Genomic DNA, 20,359 nt, shown 5'->3' with positions numbered 1-20,359 from the left:
GATTTTCAATGGATTGCAGCGAGGGAGCTGCTCTGCTACATATGAAACCCCAACCCAGAAGCAGGTCATCTACGAATGGTTTGGCACCAGGTTCCCCACGAACGTGCGTTGCGTGACGGGTGAGGGGGCGGCTGCCAGCTTGCACTTTATACTTTATTAATAATGCTCCGTTCAGAAATCCCCATACACAAATCACTTTGCATGTCTGGGACTTTTCTAATGCTGTTCCCTCCCTGGAATGTTCTTCCACAAGGTTAACCTTGTAACAGAGGTAAACTCCTGAAAAAGGGCAAAATGTATTACAAGTTGTCTCCTTAACCACTCCCCCCAGCCCACCCCACGCTTTTTGGGAATTAAAACCTGCATTCCTACCTGAGGCTAGTAATCAGAGGGGCAGAGGAGTGTTCTTTGTTCTTTGTTTTATAGTATCTTAAACCACGGGAGATGGCTCAAAAGAATTATCCAGACAGAGGTCACGAGATCATCTTCACCAGAGATGCTATAGTTAAACAGCAATAGCCCGAAGCTGAAAACCCCCTTTAAAACCCTGTATTTCTGCTTAAAGAGGGGATGATGGTTCTTTAAGATGAGAGTCTGTCATCTTCCTCATTTGCCGGTAAATTAATAAACTCCTCTTTCCTTTTCCTCAAACCACTTATTCTCATTCTTCATTTGGCCTCAGGCCAAGTACCAAACTTTCAGTAACAATACTTCCTCAAAATTTAATCTCCTCTAGAAAACATTTTCTGAGCCCTCAGGTTGGTCCTGGCACCCCTCATTTAACACTTCCTCTACTAAATTGGAAAGATCCATACTGGTCCATCTCTCCCACTGGCCAGAGATTCTCAATCTGTAGCCTGCAGGTCACTTGCATTGGAATTACATCAGGAGCTTGTTAAACATGTCGATTCCTGAGCCCCACTCAGACAGATGGAATCACAGTCTCTGGGGTGTAGGGGAATCAGAATTCCAGACCATCCCTCAGATAACTCATTTGTGTACAAAGTTTGCAAACAACTGCCTTGTGTTGTAATCAGAGCCTGGGGAGGCTGTGGCATCCAGAAGTGGCAGATTCCCTGCACGGGGTGAGACAAAGGGAGATGCCTGTGCCAGAGAAGGTGCTATTCACAGATGAGAAACAAGGTCACACAGGGGGTGGTGGCACAACCAGGATTTGCACCTGTGCTTCCCTAACTGCAGAGTCCCTGCTCTTGACTATTTAGCTGTTCTCCCTCTGCTTCCTGAAATCTCTTCATTTCTGAAGCTGTCACTGTGCCTTGAAACTGTCACTGAGTTTGCCTGGGGGTCACATCCTATCTGGCTCCTTATTGTCAGAATCTTATGGTCATTAGCCATAATAGCTCAACAGAGCCCACTTAAGAGGAAGTTCATTTGCATTTTAGCATAAAAAAATCAGCTCTCTGAGGACAGAATAGAAACAAGAACATTTAAGAGGGCTTTGGCTGGGCCTCAGTTATGGGAACATTTCTAGCTCATCATCTATTTTCCCAGAAACAAGGGACAAGCAGCTGGCCCCAGACCACTGCCAGCTGGAGCCCATCTCTCCCAGAAAGGTCAAACTGCAGGGAGAAGGTGGTCATGGTCTTCCCTGGCAGCTCCTTTGTGGAAAACAATGTAAATTATTCATACTCATTCATTAATTCATTTTTGAGTGTCTGCTATGTGCTAAACACAATAAGCCCTGGTCTCTGTCCATAAGGGGCCTCCAACCTTGTGGAGAAGCTAAGATATGCACACAGAGCTGCCATCCTTGTCAGATGGAAAGGACTAGTGCAGCTAGAGCAGGGGTGGGGAACCTGCAGCCTTAGGGCCACATGTGGCCTTCTAGGTCCTTAAGTGTGGCCTTTTGACTGAATCCAAATTTCACAGAACAAATCCTTTTATTTTTATTAATACATTTTTGTTTGCCTTTTATATTTTTATTTTATTTTTAAAATGAATGAATGTATTTAAAAAACCAAAGAATAAAGTAAGTTTCAATGAAATAATCCTCCCAGATTGACCAGCACAGTTAGGACATTAGTGAGCCATAAGGGCTAAATGGATGGCTGCTACACTCATGATTTAGTTCTAACTTTCCCTGCCTGACTGGTGTCACTACTGCACAACGCTAGTTGGTGAGAGTTTATGGGGGCCAGTCTGTTAACAGCTTTTGACAATGATGCATTGTGTTTCTGTTTGAAGTGGAATTTGTGAATAGTTGCACAGCTTGACAGCATTTTTTAATTCTGTCTGCTTAACAGCCCATCATGTCAAAGAAGACCAAGAGAACGCTGAAGGAAAAAACAAATTTTTTTATGAGGATTGGGAATTGCAATATTATCTTGTTTCTGCTAAAGATAAGATGATTTGCTTGCTTTGTGATACTGCAATATCAACATTAGAGAAATTCAGTGCTCATTAGCATTATAGCACTCATAAGGACCGCAAATATTTTAAATTAGAGGGAGAGGTGTGAAAGGTTGTATTGCATAAACTAAAAGATAAAAAGCAAAAGCAAAGACAATTCTTTCAAGCAGTGGTAAGACCTGGAAATAATGCCACTGAAGCATCTTATAAAGTAGCTTATATACTCAGGGGAAAAAAAGGGAAGCCATTTGGTGATGCAGAAATTGTGAAAGAATGCATTGTCAAAGTTAAAGGATGCTTAGACTTCGATAATGTTTCAAAGTACAAACAACTGCCTCTTTCAAGGAGAACCATAACTGATTGGCAGCATGAATTAGGCTTCAACTTAACAGAACTTCATGCAATAGTTCAAAAGGAAAATATAATCATTCACTTTGGATGAATCAACTGATACTGACTTGGCACAGGTTTTATACTTCATTTGGGTCATAAAAGAAGATTTTCTTTGCTACAAAGAGTTACTTGCTTTGGGCACTCTTGTAAACAGAACACAGGGAATAGATATCTTCAACAACTTTCAAGATAAATGTCATGAAGTTGGACTGAATTTGGTAAATTTAGTGAGTGTATGTACAGATGGTGCACCTTCCATGACAGGAAAATATGAAGGGTTTTTTGCACAGATAAAAAAGTACTAATATTAACAGATCCAGATGCTCTCATTTCTTTTCATTTATCATTATCTTGCATCAGCAAAATCTCTGTGCTAAAGCTACTATTTTAAGTGACACTTTTCAACAAATTATAAGTATTGTTAAGTATATTTGTGCAAATACAACACAGCATCATCAGTTTTGCAATATGCTAAAGTTGAACAATGAGGTATTTGGTGTGGATTTGCTGTATCATTCTAAAGTGCATTGGCTATCACAGGTGTTAGCCAAAATTTTATCTCTGTGAGAACAGATAGTTAAATTTTATGAGGAACAGAATCAGCACAGTGAATTATTGAAAGAAGATTTATACAGGAATGCAGCATTTCTGTGTGATATCACGTCAAATCAAAACAACTTGAATATTTCTTTGCAAGGTAAAACTATTAATAAGTCTATATATGATATGTGGCAAAAAAATCCAAGCATTTCAAAAAATGTTATCTTTTTTTCAAAACACTTCTTCAAAAGGAAGAAGTGGATGAACTTCTTGGATGAACTTTTTGGATGAACATTTTCTCTAGTTAGCGAAGGTCATTGATGAGCAGGATGATATATATGAATCATTTGAAGAACATGCAGCTGTTTAGACCTATTAATTGGAGAATACAATGAAAGGTTCACTGACTTTGAGAGTCATGACATCACACTCAAATTAGCATTTCATCCTCACTTAGTTGATATCACCAAGACACCTAAAGAACTACAGATGGGATTGACTGATCACTCAGTAGATGACATTTTAAAGTCATTGTTTGATGCTAAGAAAGATCCAATAGAAATACAGAAAAATGCAGTAGAATACCCATGCCTTAGGCAACATGCCCAAAAAATGATCTCTTGCTTTCCAACCACTTATTGCTGCGAATCCACATTCTTCTACCTAACCCAAACCAAGACATCCTTAAGGTTACAAATGACTGATACCCATCTAGAGGATCAACTGAAACTGTGCACCTCCATGTTGCAACCAAATATTTAATTTTCAAATGCTTTCCAACAAAAACAGATACAACAAAGTCATTAAAAGGTTAACTTTAAAATTAAATTAACTTTAAAATTAACAAATAGTTTTCATTTTTTGACATTATTAAGTACATAGTAGTTAGATTTTTACAAAATAATGTACATTTTTAAGTATATCTAATTGAACTTTCATGAATGCGGCCTTGTTTGATTACAGCTAAATTAATGCAGCCTTCCAGCATGAAAAGGCTCCCCAGCCCTGGTCTAGAGGGCTCTAAGGGTCCAGAAGAGGGAGACCTTGCTTCTGATTGATTTCTTCAGGAAAGGTGGGGCAAATATGCAAGTCCTTAAATGAATATTAACTTTCCAGCAGGTGAAGATGGGGGAAGTAGTGGAGGATGGGAGATGTAAGGTGAAACAGACGGAGGGAAGGGGGGAGTTCCAAATTCAGTAATGGTAGAGCTCCTATCAGACCAACCCTCACACAGATTGCTCTTAAAAACTCTGAACAAAATATAACAAACAACTATCTGAAGGCACTGGAAAGGGACCAAAAGAAAGTAGAAACTGGAGGGGAGTAAACACTTAAAGGGAACAGCACTGGGTACGGTTCCTGTTTTTTATGACTTCTCACCTGAGGACAGGCCCCAGTTGGGGCTTAGAGTGGCTCAAAGTTGGAAAGAAACCTGCAGTCTTACTGGTTGAGAAATAAGAGGACAGATTATAAAGCTATCACAGTGGCCAGAAAGTATGGAAAATCCTGGAAGTAACAAAGCCACAGAGAGGTGACCCTGAATTCTGCATATGAATGCTGCCCAAATCTCTGAATGATCCAAGCAGATCACAAACAGCCTACATAAGACTGAAGACAAAACAGACAGATAAACCAAAAAATCTCAACAGAACTTTCAGTTGCTGCCTTCCACAAGGGAGAGACTTGAGAATTTGGGTCCAGACAATTTAGCTACCTGCTAAAACAAAGAACCAATACTCTTCGAAGGAAGAAACAGAATCCACAGTCTTATCGCAATGTATAGGATATAATCCCAAAGTACTAGACATATGAAATAAGGGAAAAATGTGAGCCACATTCAAGAAAAAAGAGAATAAATAGAGATCAACTCTAGGGTAACCCAGATGTTGAAAACAACAGGCAAGTACTTAAAAACAGCTAATTGTGGTCAAATATATCAAGAAAAATGTTTATAATAAAGGTACAAATTTAAAAATCTCAGCAGAGAAAGAAAAACTATAAGAGGAACCAAATATAAATTTAGAGCTGAAAAACACATCTGAAACAACAGATTGGAAATAGTGAAATTGAAAAGAGATTAGTAGAAATTACCCAAAAGGAAGCATATAGAGAAAAAAATTGAGAAAAATTTCATGAACAGAGCCTCAATAACTTATGGGACAATATCAAACAGCTTAACATTTGTTTAATGGACGTCCCAGAAGAAGAAGAGAAAGAAAATAGGACAAAAAATTTGAAGAAATAATAGTCAAAAGTTTCCTAAATGCATAAATGAGATACATTTATAGATCCAAGAGCCAGATTAGGTTGGCATTGTGCTTTGGAGGTCTGTGAGGGTCTGTATCACAAATCGCCATGTAAGGAAAGCCTCTACCTCGCTGGTCACACTGACACTAGACACCCTACCTGTCAAGCCACCTCACCTACCTCTTTGTAGGCTGGCCCAAAGAAACCCTTGATTCTAAACCTGCCCATGTCCCTGCCTTACTGTACGGGCTTGTTCAAGTGTTAGCAATGTCTACCTCATCATCACACAAACCTGCGAGCTTCTTGTCATTAGCATGTGGGAACCACACACAGTGTTCACTTTCCCTGTGGCCACCAGGAAATTCAATACTCAGTGCAGTATTTCTGCTATAGCTATCTCCCCTACCCTCCATTCCTTTTGGGGCTAGATTTTTCTCCTCTGCATCTGTAGTATGGTCATATCTGTGGCTCCCACCCCAGGTCCACTTTGGAGGAATATGGGGACACCAGACAAAAAAACACCTGGCTACCCAGGTAGGCCACACCCTCCTACAAAAGGCCCCAGCAATCTTGGTGATTTCCTGTGACCTGCCACAGGGTACACTCCTTCTCATAGATCAGCACGGGTCACAGCATATATGATGGGAAGGTGTGAGTATGTATGAACAGACACATGGGTGAGTGGGGATACGCACATGTGCATGAACTATGTGTTTATTTGCATGTAGAAGCATGTGTGTGGGGGTATGAATGGGTGCATTATGCTTGTGTGGGTATGGAGTGTAGGGATGGGAACACTTCTGCTTTAAAGGTAAAGCGCAGATTCATGATATGCACATAGCCCCAGTGATGCCAGGAGGCCAGGTGAACAGGAGCCTTCACAGGCCTTTGGGGTGGGGAGCATATGTGCCTGCAAATCTAGGTTGTATGTCACTGTCTCCCAGGACAGACCACAGCCAGCCCCAGAGGAGCTGCCATGCACCCCGGCCCAGGGGAACAGTTGTGCAGCTAGGAGAGTGCCCCACCCAAAAGACCCTGGGTGGAGTCATGTGCCCAAAAGGCTCCAGTCTGTCTTCAGTGACCTCTGTCACTGTTGGCAGGGTCTGAGTGCTCTGTGGTGGGCTTGGAAGAACAGTGGATTGAGAGTGTCCTGGAAAAATGGCTTAACTTCCCTGGCCCTCAGGTTCCCCATCTCTAAAACTGGGATAGCCATCGCTTCCTTTAAGAACCATTGGATCAAACGAGTTAGACTACGTAAAGATACTCTGTATTCTGTGATGTGCTGCATAAACAAAAATGAGGAATTGTTCTTAGTGACCAACTGACCCAGGAATTTAAGAAAAGCTGTAGAACCCACTCCATAGAGACCCTCCAACTATGCTTCTCAGTCTGGTTATGGGAAACACAATCCTATGAGATGGATCTTCAGAACAAAAGTAAACTGTGATCAAGTATTTCTGGGAAAGGCTGCATATTCTAGCCCCTCTAGAGGGCCTCTCTAGTACACTCTCATACAGCACACTGGCATATTACAGGCTCTGACAAGTCCTGCAATGAAGAAACATGAACCCAACGTTTCCCCAGCTTCTTTGCCCTAGGAACTTCCATGGTTGCAATCCCTTTTAACATCCCAATAAACTAGTGTTCCCACAGCTTCCGGAAAGGCTGAACTTCGGAGAGGTGGGTTCTAAAGGAGATGACATCCCCCTTTAAGCTTGCCATGGAGTCTTGGTCAAAGCATTCATTCTCTGAACTTCATTTTCTCTTGTGAGGTATGAAACAAATTCTTTTTGCTGGTGACTATTCCACAGGGATGCAAAGACAGAATGTCAAGACAACACAGATGCAGGATTGACTTCGGGGGCTCTCCTGTCAGCCCGTCCAAGATCCCCTCTCCCCTGCGCGGCTGGGCTGCGTGCACCTCCTGCACTGCATGCCCCTCTAAGGAGGCTGGGCTGCACCCTGCTGTGACGAGGTTACCCTACACCTGGCAATGCCTATGTATTCCTTTAATATCCTTGTGCTTGCAAACATCACTGACTATGAAAAATGGCAGGCACTTCATTTTATACAAAATGAGAGGAATCTTACAAGCACAGATTTCACAGCCACATCCACAATTATCTTCTGAACACGGTATTAAGCAGTATCAACAGTGGTTCAGACATAGAGTGCAGACTGATGGTACATTACACCCTTCCCTCCACACAGACGCTTTCATTGGCCCGGCTGATCCCTGAGGAAAGAGATGTTTCCTGAGGCACTTGTTGAAATCTTTGCTATGTGCATTTACTATGAAATATAATTTTGCATCCATATTCTGACAAGATACAGTAATAAAGTCTGCAGTGGAAATCTGCATGGTAATTTGCATAAATTGACTCAAGATTCTCTTCTCAGGAAGAGAAATAATGAAAAGGCGTGTATGTGCGTCTTCTTTTAGCTTCAGCCAGGCCTGGGCCCAGGGCTGGGGAAGCATTTGTAAGTGGCAGAAAGCAGCTGGGCATGACAGGCCCTTGACAATGAAGCTGCTGTTTGTGCTCTGCTCCACCAACCATTAGATGAAAGTATCAGGGTAAAGTCATGCAAATTAGCATGCAAATGAGCCTGGCAAAACTTAAGGATTCAGACTGGCAAGTGAGTACTTCAGAGGGAGGAGACAGCAGCCTCTGGAAAACATGTTGGGCAAGATCTGTCCTTGCCAGAAGCTCAATAATGTGCTCTGGGGGAGGGGAGGGTGGCTCAGGAAGCCACAGCGCAGGTACCTGCATTCTTTCAGACACTTCAAAGTCTGTACATTCCTGGTGGCTGCTATTCTCCCACTAAAGAGTGGCTTGTCCTTTAGTCAACACCCAATTTAAATATTTATTGATTGCTCTTTTATTTCTTGACTGGTCTGAAATATCAATTGGACAATAAGCACCTTCAAAAACTTTAAATAAAGGGTTAAATTTCATCACAACCAGGCAGTCTCTTTAAAAGCTGTGCACATATGCAGGGATGTGTGGCCTGAAGCTCCCTGAGAGTTTCCCAAAGGGTGACAAATGGATCTAAGTGTGACAGCTCTCACCTCAGCTCCTATGGTGAAAGATGCTCTAGGTGTTGGACTCTTGAGGGCACCTAAGAACTTACCTATGGTAGCCTACAAAATGAATAAGGATTACTACAACCTGGAGCAAAGAATTGCATCATGAGTCCATTCAACTTATTAAATGTGTCAGGAGCTGCTGGTGGACTCACCCAATATCCATTGGCAACCTCCTACTCCCTTACTTGACGTTACTTTAGCAACTATAGAAGCTGAATTCTGCTTTCCCAGCCTTTCTAGAGGCTAAGGTGATGGTGTGACTCAATTCTGGCCAGTAAGACATAAGCAGCAGTCTGCTGGAGGGGAGGGATTCCAGGGAAACTCTTGTTTCCTTTCGCTGCCTAGACTGTGGATGTGATGCCTGGAGCAGCAGCAGCCAGCCTGCAGGAAGATGAGAGCCCACAGGCCACGGAGGCAGGACAGAATCAGAGCAAGAGTCCAGGGGCCTGCCAGCATCACTGCCCAGAGTGCCACCCACAAGACCCACCATGACTTTGTGCAACTAGAAAACCAAAATCCACTATAAGCTACCGTTAGTCATCTTTCTATGCTAGAAGGCAAACACATTCCCAATTTATATGTGCTGACAAAAGAAAGGGAGAGATGCATAGAGGAGAGGAGAGGAGAGAGGGAAAGAAAAGGTGTTAGAGCCAGGGCAAGTCTGCCCTCACGCAGCCCCAGGCCGGCGTCCAGAGGGAGCACCTGGATGACTGGCGATGCCCCAGTGCATCTCTGAGGCAGGGTCATCTCGTCACTGTGACTGGCATTCAGATTTCACTCTGTAATATTGTCACCTCATATTTTGACCCCAGAACATAATGTTTGCAGAAGATGAAATTTTGCCATATTAACGTAATAAAATCATGATATTGCTAAGGTTAACCAAGAACTAGGATTCAGTGTTCTGCCAGAAGTCTACAGTGTCAAGCACCATTGGCAGAGTTGCAAAGCACCGCACATTCCGGGATGGTTGGGACACCCACCACATTCCATGAAGACACTGCTGGGAAGTTATTGCTCATTTCTCTTCATCATTATCAACTCGATTTGTTGTAGAGTTGTTGCTGTCTTTGTTTTTCTATACAGTGTGTAGTAACACATTTGTATCAGCAGTGTTTTTGGTTCTTTTTTTTCTCTTTTACTAAGAGACAGAGTCTTGCTCTGTTGCCCAGGCTAGACTGCGGTGGCGTGATCACAGCTCACTGTAACCTCAAACTCCTGGGCTCATCCTCTCAAGTAGCTGGGAGTACAGGCAAGCACTACCATGCCCCACTTATTTTTTTATTTTTAGTAGAGATGGGGTCTTGCTGTGTTGCCCAGGTGGGTCTTGAACTCCTGGCCTCAAGTGATCCTCCCACCTCGGCCTTCCAAAGGGCTGGGATTATGGGCATGAGCCATGGCACCTGGCTTTGGCCTATAATTTTCCATCATCTTTAACACCTATATGAGGTATGATTTAAATACAAATTAACCACATTCCTACTTCTAAAGTTTACAGCCACTGGTCTATTTGATACAGGAATTAAATTCCATTCAAATAATTTCCAGGTTAAAAAATACAATACTAAAAAACTAGAAAGCTTGGCCAGAATCTTCCAGCTCAGTAACAGGCCTGGCATTTGAACCCAGGTCTACTTTTGAAAGAGCAAAAAAGAGCTGAGGCATAAGGAGACATATGCTGAATCCTTCTGCCTGGCGTGTCCCCCACCCTGACCACCTCTACCAGGGTGGAAGATCCTGTCCCTATCTCCCCCAGGTGCTGGGTGGCTACCTGGATACCACAGGGGACACATGGCATCCTGAATTCCATGGGTAAATGCCCCTCCTTCTGGTACTCCACCTTCTCTCTACACTCTGTCCTGGAACACTTGTCAGTTATTAGGGCTTTAGGAATCCAGATTCTACCCAACTTTTCACAGACCAGCCCCACAGAACAACCATTTTCAAATGTCTTACTTCCCCCTGGATTCATCCCTTTTCTTTGTGTGGATGCCATCAATATTCTTCCGGGGTGTCTGGACAGAAACCTGCGGCCACTCGGGTCTCTTTCTCCTCTGTGTGTACCCACAACGCACTCTGTTCACTCGCCCCTTCCACTGTGCTGTAGCCTCCCCTAGGCCAGGGCAGCTCTCTCACCTCCCACACAGCCCTGCATGGTCCCTCCCTCACCCCCGCCCCCGCCCTCCTACACGCACAGCTGGATCTGAGTCTGTGAATGCCCTTCCTTCCTCTGTCACCGCTGCCCCCAGCCCACCCACTCCAGACCCGCCACCTACCAGCTCTGTATCTTTGATCCCACCAGAGCCCAGATCAGGAACCCTCCACTGCGCTCCATTCCCACCCAGCGCAGTGAGCCCAAGACCCCTGGGCCTTCCACAATCCAGTCACCTGGGCCAACTTACCCATCAGGCACGAGAGGCACAGAGCCCACTGCACACAAGACTTTTAGGGGCCAATGAAAATGTCTTAGTTTTAATTTCTCTTCAAATCAGAAGAAGAAATGAATATAATAATGAATCTCACCTGAATTATACTCATCTTTCTACCACCTAGCTGTAAAAATATAATTTTTGGCCTAGCACTCTGGGAGGTCAAGGTGAAAGGATCGCTTGAGGCCAGGAGTTTGAGCAGGAGGGTGCTCGGATGACAACAGCGGTGCCTATCGTGGTATGAGCTCTGTGACCACACCAGGGGTAGCGGTGAGCCCTGCCGCTGCACTGTGAACATCGCACTTACCCAGGATCTGCCTCCTTGCAGATTTGCAGCTTGGTCGCCCGACAACAGGATGTACCCCTCAGAGCTGCATGCCCAGAACAGTGCACACACGCACTCTAGCTGATGGACTGGCAGGACTCTGTCATCAGCCTTTAGGATGGAAGCAGCATCCCTGTTCCCGGGGATCAGGTCCCAGCTGCACTTGATTTGGCTCTTCCTAGTCTCTTGCCCCTTGCTGATCAAATGCTCCATGCTGTGGCCATGAGGGCCCTCTCCCCTGAACCCTGTGCACTGACCAGCATCTTGCCTAAGGTGAGGCACCAGTCACCTCCCAGCCCCTCAGAGGGAACATCTCTCTCCTGGCCATCTCCACTGCTGTGAGCTCTTTGGAAGGCAGGGACCCCACGCCTTCATCCTTGTCCTTACAAAGGAACCACCAGCAAAAGATGCTCAGTGACCTCAAAATCTTGCTTGAAGTCCTCCCACCCCTTTCTGATTCCTTTGGTGGGGGGCAACCACAGACCAATGTCCATGAGCATGGGAGTGTGTCCTCAGAGAACCTTCTGGCTTGATCCAAGCCCAGGTCCACTTTCCCCACTGAGCCCTACCCTCATACACACCAGCAAAGGTGGCATGGGGGCTATTTCAGGCCCGAGGCTTGGTTCCTTAAGGTGGTGCTGGACCACCTGAGTCTGGCTGGACAAGCATTAGCAGAACTTGCTGTCCCAGAAAGAGAGACGTCAGGGCACCTAACACAACGTCAGACAAAGTACAGCTTTCCACGCACTGTGATCCCGCACACGTGCCCCTCCCCGAGCACCTGGAATGTGCAGCCTCTGTGCCCAGCTGCAGCCCCGCTCCTCTCTGAAAGGCCAAACCATTAGGGACCGGCAGGCGCTGGTTTGGGGGCTGAGCAGCCAGATTGACGCCCTGTAGACCCAATGACCAGGCCCCAGTAAACACTCATATTTATTCTATTAAATCACCTTACAAATACTATACAAAGGAATCATTTGGAGAAACCTCATGAGAACAAAAGGTCAATGGTTTCCTGACCTGTGCGTGACATGAGGTCCAGGGACGGGCCAGTGGGCTCCAGCCTCCGCTGTGAGTTCCTTGTGATCACCTCTCAAGTTTTAAAAATGCTAATGCCTGAGCCAGACTGTGACTCTCCTGGCCATCCCTGCCCCCCACCTGGCAGGCTGTGCCAGGCTGCACTGGCTGATGGATCTTTGTGCGGATACAGGGAGCGGTCCCTGTGCAGGGGACAATGGGGGGGGGAGGTGAAGTTCAGCCCCCAAAGCCCTTGAGAGTCTCGTCTACTTCCCCAATGTCTCTGCCACCACGTTAGGAAAAACAAAACAAACAAAATAACATTTTCCCTTCTTCGTCTCCAGAGAATTCATTAAAATGAGCCTATTTGTGCACAGAATTGGAAGTCTGGCCTTCCAGCCTAATTACCATTTTTAAAGTACTGGGAAAGGAATTCCACCTGCTACAATATTTTTTAAAAGTCAGAAAAGCCAGCGATGGGGAGGGCAGTTCTCCCTCTGGGATTTCTCTCCATTTTGCCATGACATTGGGTCTCCCGGACCCCTCTGTCTGATGGGGTCTAAAACCCCAGGCAGACAGTATTTCTCCAAGCCGCTTCTGTGCCAACGGGCATTTGTGACACCAACTATGGCCAGGCCTTGTGCTGGGCCTATGAATGCGGCAATGGGTCCCAGGGGGTCCTGGCCTTAGCCAAAGCCCGAGCCCAACTCAAAGCCAGAAGCACGTGAGTCACCACAGAGCTGGGAAGCGAAGTCAGCCCTGAGGACAGCGCGCTGCAGGAGAAAGGGTCGTGGGGAGCATGGAAAGGCCTCACCGCTCAGAGCAAACATTTGCTCTAGGTCTTGATGAGTCAGGAGAGTTTCCATAGCAGAGAAGAGAGGAAAGGGTATGCCAGCAGAGACAATGACATGAGCCATGGTGGGAGGGTGACAGTGTCACCGCATGGGGGACAGCGAGCAGGGAAACCTGCCAGATCATGGAATGCGGGACAAGCTGTGGGCGATGGGAGGTGACACTGGACATGGAGCCACAGCGAGATTTTGAGGAACTTGAATGACACATGAGGGAGCTGGAGGCTTTGATCCACGCCACTGGGGACAGCTGCAAAGGCCACGAGGCCACCTCTGCCACCCACCACTGCCAAGAACACCAACCAGCCAAGAGGCTCACTGTTTTCAATGGGACACCAACAGGAGACGTTATAATTACTTAATATTCAAAAAATAAAAATAATATATGAGATCACTCACACACACACACGGACGCACACAAACACACACAACAAAATAAATGAATGCCAAGTCAGACTTCAGAAATTAAGTCCATTAGGGCTATCATCTCTAATCCGAACTGATGCAAGGGTCCAAAGCCCTTGTCTAGGAAGGACACAGCAAAGAAAAAGTGTGACGCAGACAAACCTCCCATGGCCCACACCCTAGGGCTGTGCACAGCACACCAGGCCCCTCTCCCAGAGCCTCATGTTCTCACCCCACAGTCAATTCCCACCAAGTCAGCTGGTTTTCTAGTATTTCAGCCCACAGCAGAGTGAAAGCAGAGGTAGAGTGAAAACTGAGACCATGGCAGAGTAAAAGTAAAAATTAAAAGGAAGCAGAGAGGGGCTGTATTTAAGGCAAGGACGATGACTGGTCCAAAGGGAGACAGACGGAAAAGCAAACACAAACCGTAATCTGCAGTGAGCTGTGTGTGCTCCATGTCTTCTCTGAGTCCAGACGGTATCTTAGAACAGCAGTCCCCAGCGTGTTCTATAAATATTTATCCTTTGAGGACTCAAGGACAAAGGGATTCCATGACCAAATACATCTGGGAGATCCTGCACACTACAGCCCTCTCTCAGCAGATCAAGGGCCATACACGGATGCAGTAAAGGCCCTGAGAAGGCCTGCAGTGGAGCAGTTGATTTACTTTTGCTCACACAGTGTTCCCCAAAACCATACAAGCTATGAACCCCCATCCTTGTTTTTTTTCAAGTAGCATCCACTAACATCTCTTGGAACGAATATCTCACAGAACCCACTGGCTTAGAAAAATGCATTATCAGACCGGGTGCAGAGGCTCATGCCTGTAATCCTAGCATTCTGGGAGGCCAAGGCGGGAGGATCGCTTGAGCTCAGGAGTTTAAGGTTGCTGTGAGCTAGGCTGACGCCATGGCACTCCAGCCTAGGCAACAGACAGAGACTCTGTCTCAAAAAAAATAAAATAAAATAAAATAGGAAAAATGCATTATTATTTGTCTGTATCCTAAGGAAGAAAAGAATATCCTTTTTCATAAAAATAGTTGAAATGATTAAGTTTGGTGCTTTTTGCAAAAAGCTATAGTTGCAAGGAAAATTCACTTTACTTGCACAAACCTCCCCATTCACCTGTGGTACCAGAAGAGTGACGTGTTATTGACCCTTAAGAGCTCAGGCTTCTGGCTGCCTGGAGCCACCGCTGGGCCTCTGGTTGACCCCAGACCACCCTTCTGGAGCCAAGAGCTGTAGAGATCACTCCATCCAGCCCCCTGCCCATGTAGGGCAGGGCTAGCCCATCACACAAGCCTCCCCAGGGATGGAAGTGCCTCCGTAACCGTGTGTGTGTGTGTGTGTGTGTGTGTGTATGTGTGTGAGAGAGAGAGAGAGAAAGTCCCAGCAAACACAACCACTCTTGAGGAGCAACATCTCCTACACTCTTTCATCTCTCATGTTTCATCTTGTTCCTCTTCCACATTATGCCCCCACCCCAAGTAACCAAACACTACAATCGTTTAGACAGACCAAAATGTGTCCTCTCTCTATTTTTAGAATTTTCCTGGTAAAATGTTGCCTTTCCTGAGGTCTGGATTTTCATTCGGCCTCAAGATCTTTACTGGGATGTGGCCAGGCTATAGGTGGGAAGCTCCTCCACAGTAAAATGACACCCCAAGAACCGGGGACCATTCCACTCTCATCACAGCTTAGCAAGCCCCGAAGAGAGGCCAGCTGGCTGCCGGGTAGGTGGAGGGTGGGCACCCAGGACCTCACCTGGTAGGTGTTGTCAAAGCTGTCGTACATGAACCTCGTGATCAGAGACGTCTTCCCGACTGCAAAACAAGAAGAAGAGAGGTATTCAGCCATGGCCTCTGAGCTAGGCTCTTCTAAACACACCACATGTGAAGAAAACAGGTAAGAAAACAAAAAAACATGGAGGGAAAGCCGAGTTGCAGAAACACAGCAGTGGGAGGCAGGCCCCTGGGAGCAACGTCGAGGCAGGAAGCTGAGCCCCTACACCAGGGAGATGGGCTTCGGGGGGTGCCTGCCGGGCACCAGAGTGCTGCCAAGGAAGAGGCCTCCCACTGCTCCGAGAATTCCCACTACCCAAACTCAGGTCTTCCTTGATCCAGAGGGGCCCAGGTGATGCAAGAACCATATACCACATGAAGAATCCAAGCAAGTGGGCACAAAACAAGATGCTCCTCTCACACCAGCCTGTCTTCACCTGAAAATACTACCTGGTCTTTGGTCATACACAGGGATGGAAGCCGGCGCTTTACTTCCTGTTCATTCAGCCTGGGGATCTGTTAGGAAGGTGGCTTTCCAAGGCACGAGGGACAGGAGAAGCAAATGGGTCACTTCCCAGCATCTCTCATGGGCAGGACTATTCTTTGCAGTGTGTGCCTGACTGTCCAGCTCACTTGAAGGGTGTTTAGCATCCCTGCCCCCACTGGATAAATGCCGGAAGGATCACCCACACATCTGCAAATGCCCTGTAAGGGCAGTGATACCTCCAACTGAGAATCATTGGCATGGCTGAGAGAAACTAAGACGTCTCTTGGGAATCCCACAAATGCTGCTAATTTCCCAAACTGCAGGGTTTGGCTTCTGACCTAACCTGTGCAGCTCCCTGGGGGCCTGGCCGTGGCAGAAACGCCAGTGCTACATTTCTAACCATCTAGGGGGAAGGGGAAGGGCAGTAACGGGACATTCATTAGGACAGGCCCTGCATGGACGCTTCTCTGCACTGTCCCACCACGTCTCTGCCATGGCCCTGGGAGGCTCTGTGGAGGATCTGCCCCGCTGTGCCAGCTCAGAGCCTTCTCTGCTGTGGTCTGCATGAGGCAGGTAATGCTGGCAGGGAAGGGCTCCCCATTCGGCCTTTTCCCATTCACCTGGTAGGCAGGACATCACGGGCTGGGCCTGGTGCGGGGTGGTCCCTGGCCAGATGGAGCAGGGCAACCCAACGAGCCCCTTGGGAAAGGCCCCTTCCCAGTTCTGAGGCCTCAGTGGTGCACCAAGGAACAGACAAGTGCAGTCATCTCCTCACAGCCAACGTTTGCCAAAGGAAGACCATCATCTTCTGACCAGAAGCAGCACTAGACAGACTGTGTTTGGGCCAAATTCAGAAGGCCCCAACTTTCACCCAAATTGGTTAGCTGGATTCACAACCTACTGGGGTACATTTCAGCTGTGTCACCTTGAGGTGGTCACCACCCTCTGGACCTCAGTTTCTTGTTTTAAAATGCTTGTAATGAGATCAAAGACTTCAGAGGGCTATAGTAAGAAATAAGGTAACGAAAGTGCAAGGAACATAGGAAATGCTTAAAAGTGGAAGGAGGTAGCAGGTAACTGAGATAGCTGAGGCAGTTTCCAAGATATCGGATGAAAAAAAAAAAAATACCACCAACACTGTTGTATAGTAAAGAATTTGACTCATCTTTGTCCCTGGTTCCTGGAGGTCTCTAAATCGTTGGAATTTCCTGACTAATGTAAGGTTTTTTGTTATTCCTGAGCTCCTTCCATCATACCTGAGTTTATGCTAATGAGGTGACTCACGGTGGTCCCCTAGATGGCTTCAGAATGGGGCTGGCCATGCCCAACCATGTGATTAGAGGGTCAGGGCCTTGAGCCAATCCAACTGCCGCAGAGGGAAGAGAGGCTGGAGATGGAGTTCAGTCATTTTGCCAATCAGTTGAACAATTATGCCTACATTATGAGACCCCAGTAAAAACTCTGGACACTGAGCCTGGTGGAGTCCTGGTTATTGAACACATTGACATGCTGGAGAGGGTGATATGTCCTCATTCCACAGGGAGAGGGACTAGATGCTCTGCATTCAGGATCCTCCCACACCTCACCCTGTATGTCTCTTCATTTGGCTGATCCTGATAAGTAGCCTTTATAATAAAACTACAATCCTAAGCACAATGCTTTCTGGAATTCTGTGAGACAGTCCAGTGAATTATTGAATGGGGCATAGGTTATGGAAACTGCCTGGATTTGCAACCACTTGGTCAGCAGTGCAGGTATCAGGGGCTCCCATTAGCGGCTGGTGTCTGACGCAGGGTTGTCCTGCTGGGGACAATGGGCCTAGAGTCTGATGCCTACTCTGGGTGGTTAGTGCAAGAATTGAATTGCAGGATACCAGCTGGTGTGAGAATAGCTGCCTTTCTGAAAGAATACCTCTGGGGGAGCAATAATGCACTCAAGATCTCTTCTAATTTTACCTGGAAACAGCCCTTTGAGCTTGTGATAGAAATTAGGCTACAAAGAGCCTTCCAGCTGCTTTAAATTTCCCTTAAAATTCACATGAAGGTGAGAAGTGGGGCGCCTCCCGCACCTGGAGGATCAGCTCTGAGGCCCCAAAGCCACAGGCAGACCTGACTGGGAACTGCTAAGAGGGCCACAGAGTGAAAAGTGGGGCAACCTAGAGCTAGCAAGAGGCAGATGAAGTCAGGGAGATCTCAGCAAACTCCTTTTTGAGAAGCAGTGGAAAGTTCCTGCCTTCTCAGGAAGAGGGGGATCCCAGGGCCCACTGGTAACCTCCCTGGGCAGTGTCACTCTGCATCTTCCACCTCAGGGAAAAGGAGCAAGCGTCAGGAAGCAGGGTGGGGAGATGGGCAGGAAGACTGATTCTCTTCTCCAACAGGTTCTTCCCTGGGGCCACTGAGCAGGCAGAGAAGAGAGACAGTGGAATCCCGGAAAGCCACTAAAGGAACAGGAAGTTCATGGAGTAGCTGAGAACTTAGAAATCCCTGTAATGCTTTCTAATGCCAAGTTGTCCCTTTTCCAGACACCAGCCACGGGCAGCAGATCACTACCGGCTAGCAGGATATGGTCTAGGTAGAAGGAGAACAGCCCAGGAAAACAAGTTGCTTACTGGGACCATGTAGGAGGAACTTTTAGGAGTAGGGTCCTAGCTAGTGTCAGTATTTTCTGAGCATTTCCACAATAACCATAATAAGCAACACGTGACCCCAGTATTTACAGAGCATGTTCCAGGCACACGCTAGGGGCTGTGCCAGCACAGGATTTACATGGCAGCAGTAAGCAGAGGAGATGTGGCACCTGCTCCCTGGAAGCTTGCAGCAACACTGGGCTAAGCCCTTAGCTCCACCCCTTTCAACCTCAACGCTGAGCAGGTACTTGTGTCATCCCCATTTTACACAAGGGGCAGCTAGTTGGCAGCTACTGGCCCAGGGTCAGAGCTGCACGGGGCTAAGATGTGGCTGTCTGACCAGGAGTTCAGCTCCTATCCAGGCCTTCCTTGGCATCTGTGGGTCATGCTGTTTCTGCCAGGTCATTTACTGCCATCAGTATGGATGTCACCAAGCTCCAGTGAATAGTCCCTGCCAAGGCTCCTTTCTCTTGGGACTGGCTGAAGTCAGTGGCCGTTCCCCACTTGGGAGGAGCCTGATACATTCTGGAAGGTCAGAAACTGGTAACTGAAGCACCCTGGAGGTGCCCTGTGGGGCAGAAGGAGGGCTCGGGAAATGAGGGTGGGTGGATTTGAACACCTGGGGCCCAGCACCCCAACTGAGGCCTGAACTGAATGGGGAACTCAGTCTTGCTTTGCTGCAAAAGGGAATGACTCCTGGGCCCATTTTTCTCATTTCTCAGAGCTGAAGCCTTTTTCCTTGCCTCAGAGCCCCCAAAGACCACCCCCATTGCTGTCACAGCTGCCAGGATACTGTGGCTCAGATCTCCGTCTGAACTTGTCAGCTTGGCTCTGCTGCTTAGACCCCTCCAACGGCTCCCCTTTTCCTGCAACACTGTGCTCTACCCCCATGACTTTCCTATATGCACCCCACCCTCCAAACCAGCCCATGCTCCTCTCCAAAGTGCACTGCTAGTCAGAATGGAGTCCTGTTACCCCTGTATCTGGGAAAAATGCACTAACCCCTTCCCCAAACATTACCTAGCCCCCTGTACTTGGGTATGGTTCCCGATGGGTCCGGTAGACCTTTACATCCTTCCCTGGCAACCACAGCCCCGGTGGCAACATCTGCACTCTTCATTTCTGGTCAGTGTCCCATCTCAGCACCTGCCTTGAGCAAGTCTCTGACTGCAGGGCCTGTGCCCTGACCCGGGACCCACCAGTCTGCAGGGGACCGCTGACCAGCTTTCAGAGCAAAGCATGGGTGACACTACTGGATGTGAACTGCAGGGAAAGGCATCCTCCACACTCTGCCTTTGGGGAGCTTCCTTGCACCTGTGACAAGCTTATCGAAAAGCATTCCTCTTGTCCGCTTCTGCCCAACCTGGGTCATGGCATCAAATAAAGGAGCTGGACAGGTTGGGGGCTGCCCTGTGCTAAGCTCCTCTCCCTCTCAAGGACAGAAGCCCCTTTCTCACCCCACACCTGCCCTCAACAACTGCCCTGGGTGGAAGGCATGGGACCTACAAATGGAGAGCCTGCACCCCCCATCCACCTGGCCCCTGTCTCAGCCTCCCAGCTATGAAGGTGGACAAGATAGCAGGACTCGTCACCTGACTAGGCTCTACCTCTCGGCCTGAGGGGCAGTGGCATCGGATGGCAGGCGGGGGAGGAGCAGGAGACTCTCACTGTGTCCCTGCCCTGCAACAGCCACTGGAGCCTCCGAGGGAGCCGTGCTCCCCACGCAGCTCTGTCCTCAAGGTCACACTGCCGCACTTCTAACGACAGCTCTCAGACACCACTGCAGCAAAGCGGAGCTTTTTC

At 47.3% G+C, this 20,359-nt stretch overlaps 1 protein-coding gene across 2 annotated transcripts in view; it reads right to left on the bottom strand.

Moving 5' to 3' along the window:
* The window catches only part of RAB6B (RAB6B, member RAS oncogene family), a 60,001-nt gene that overhangs the window by 14,576 nt on the left and 25,066 nt on the right, over nt 1-20,359 (bottom strand). For both annotated transcript variants that reach the window (XM_069473227.1, XM_069473228.1), the window contains exon 2: nt 15,427-15,485. In XM_069473227.1, the coding sequence (XP_069329328.1) occupies nt 15,427-15,485 (59 nt within the window). The remainder of the gene's footprint in view (nt 1-15,426; nt 15,486-20,359) is intronic.

The sequence above is a fragment of the Eulemur rufifrons genome, chromosome 7 (genome assembly GCF_041146395.1).
Source record: "Eulemur rufifrons isolate Redbay chromosome 7, OSU_ERuf_1, whole genome shotgun sequence".
Lineage (NCBI taxonomy): Eukaryota > Metazoa > Chordata > Mammalia > Primates > Lemuridae > Eulemur > Eulemur rufifrons.
The sequence above is the reverse complement of the archived record's forward strand: the minus strand, read 5'-3'. Positions and strand labels throughout refer to the sequence as shown.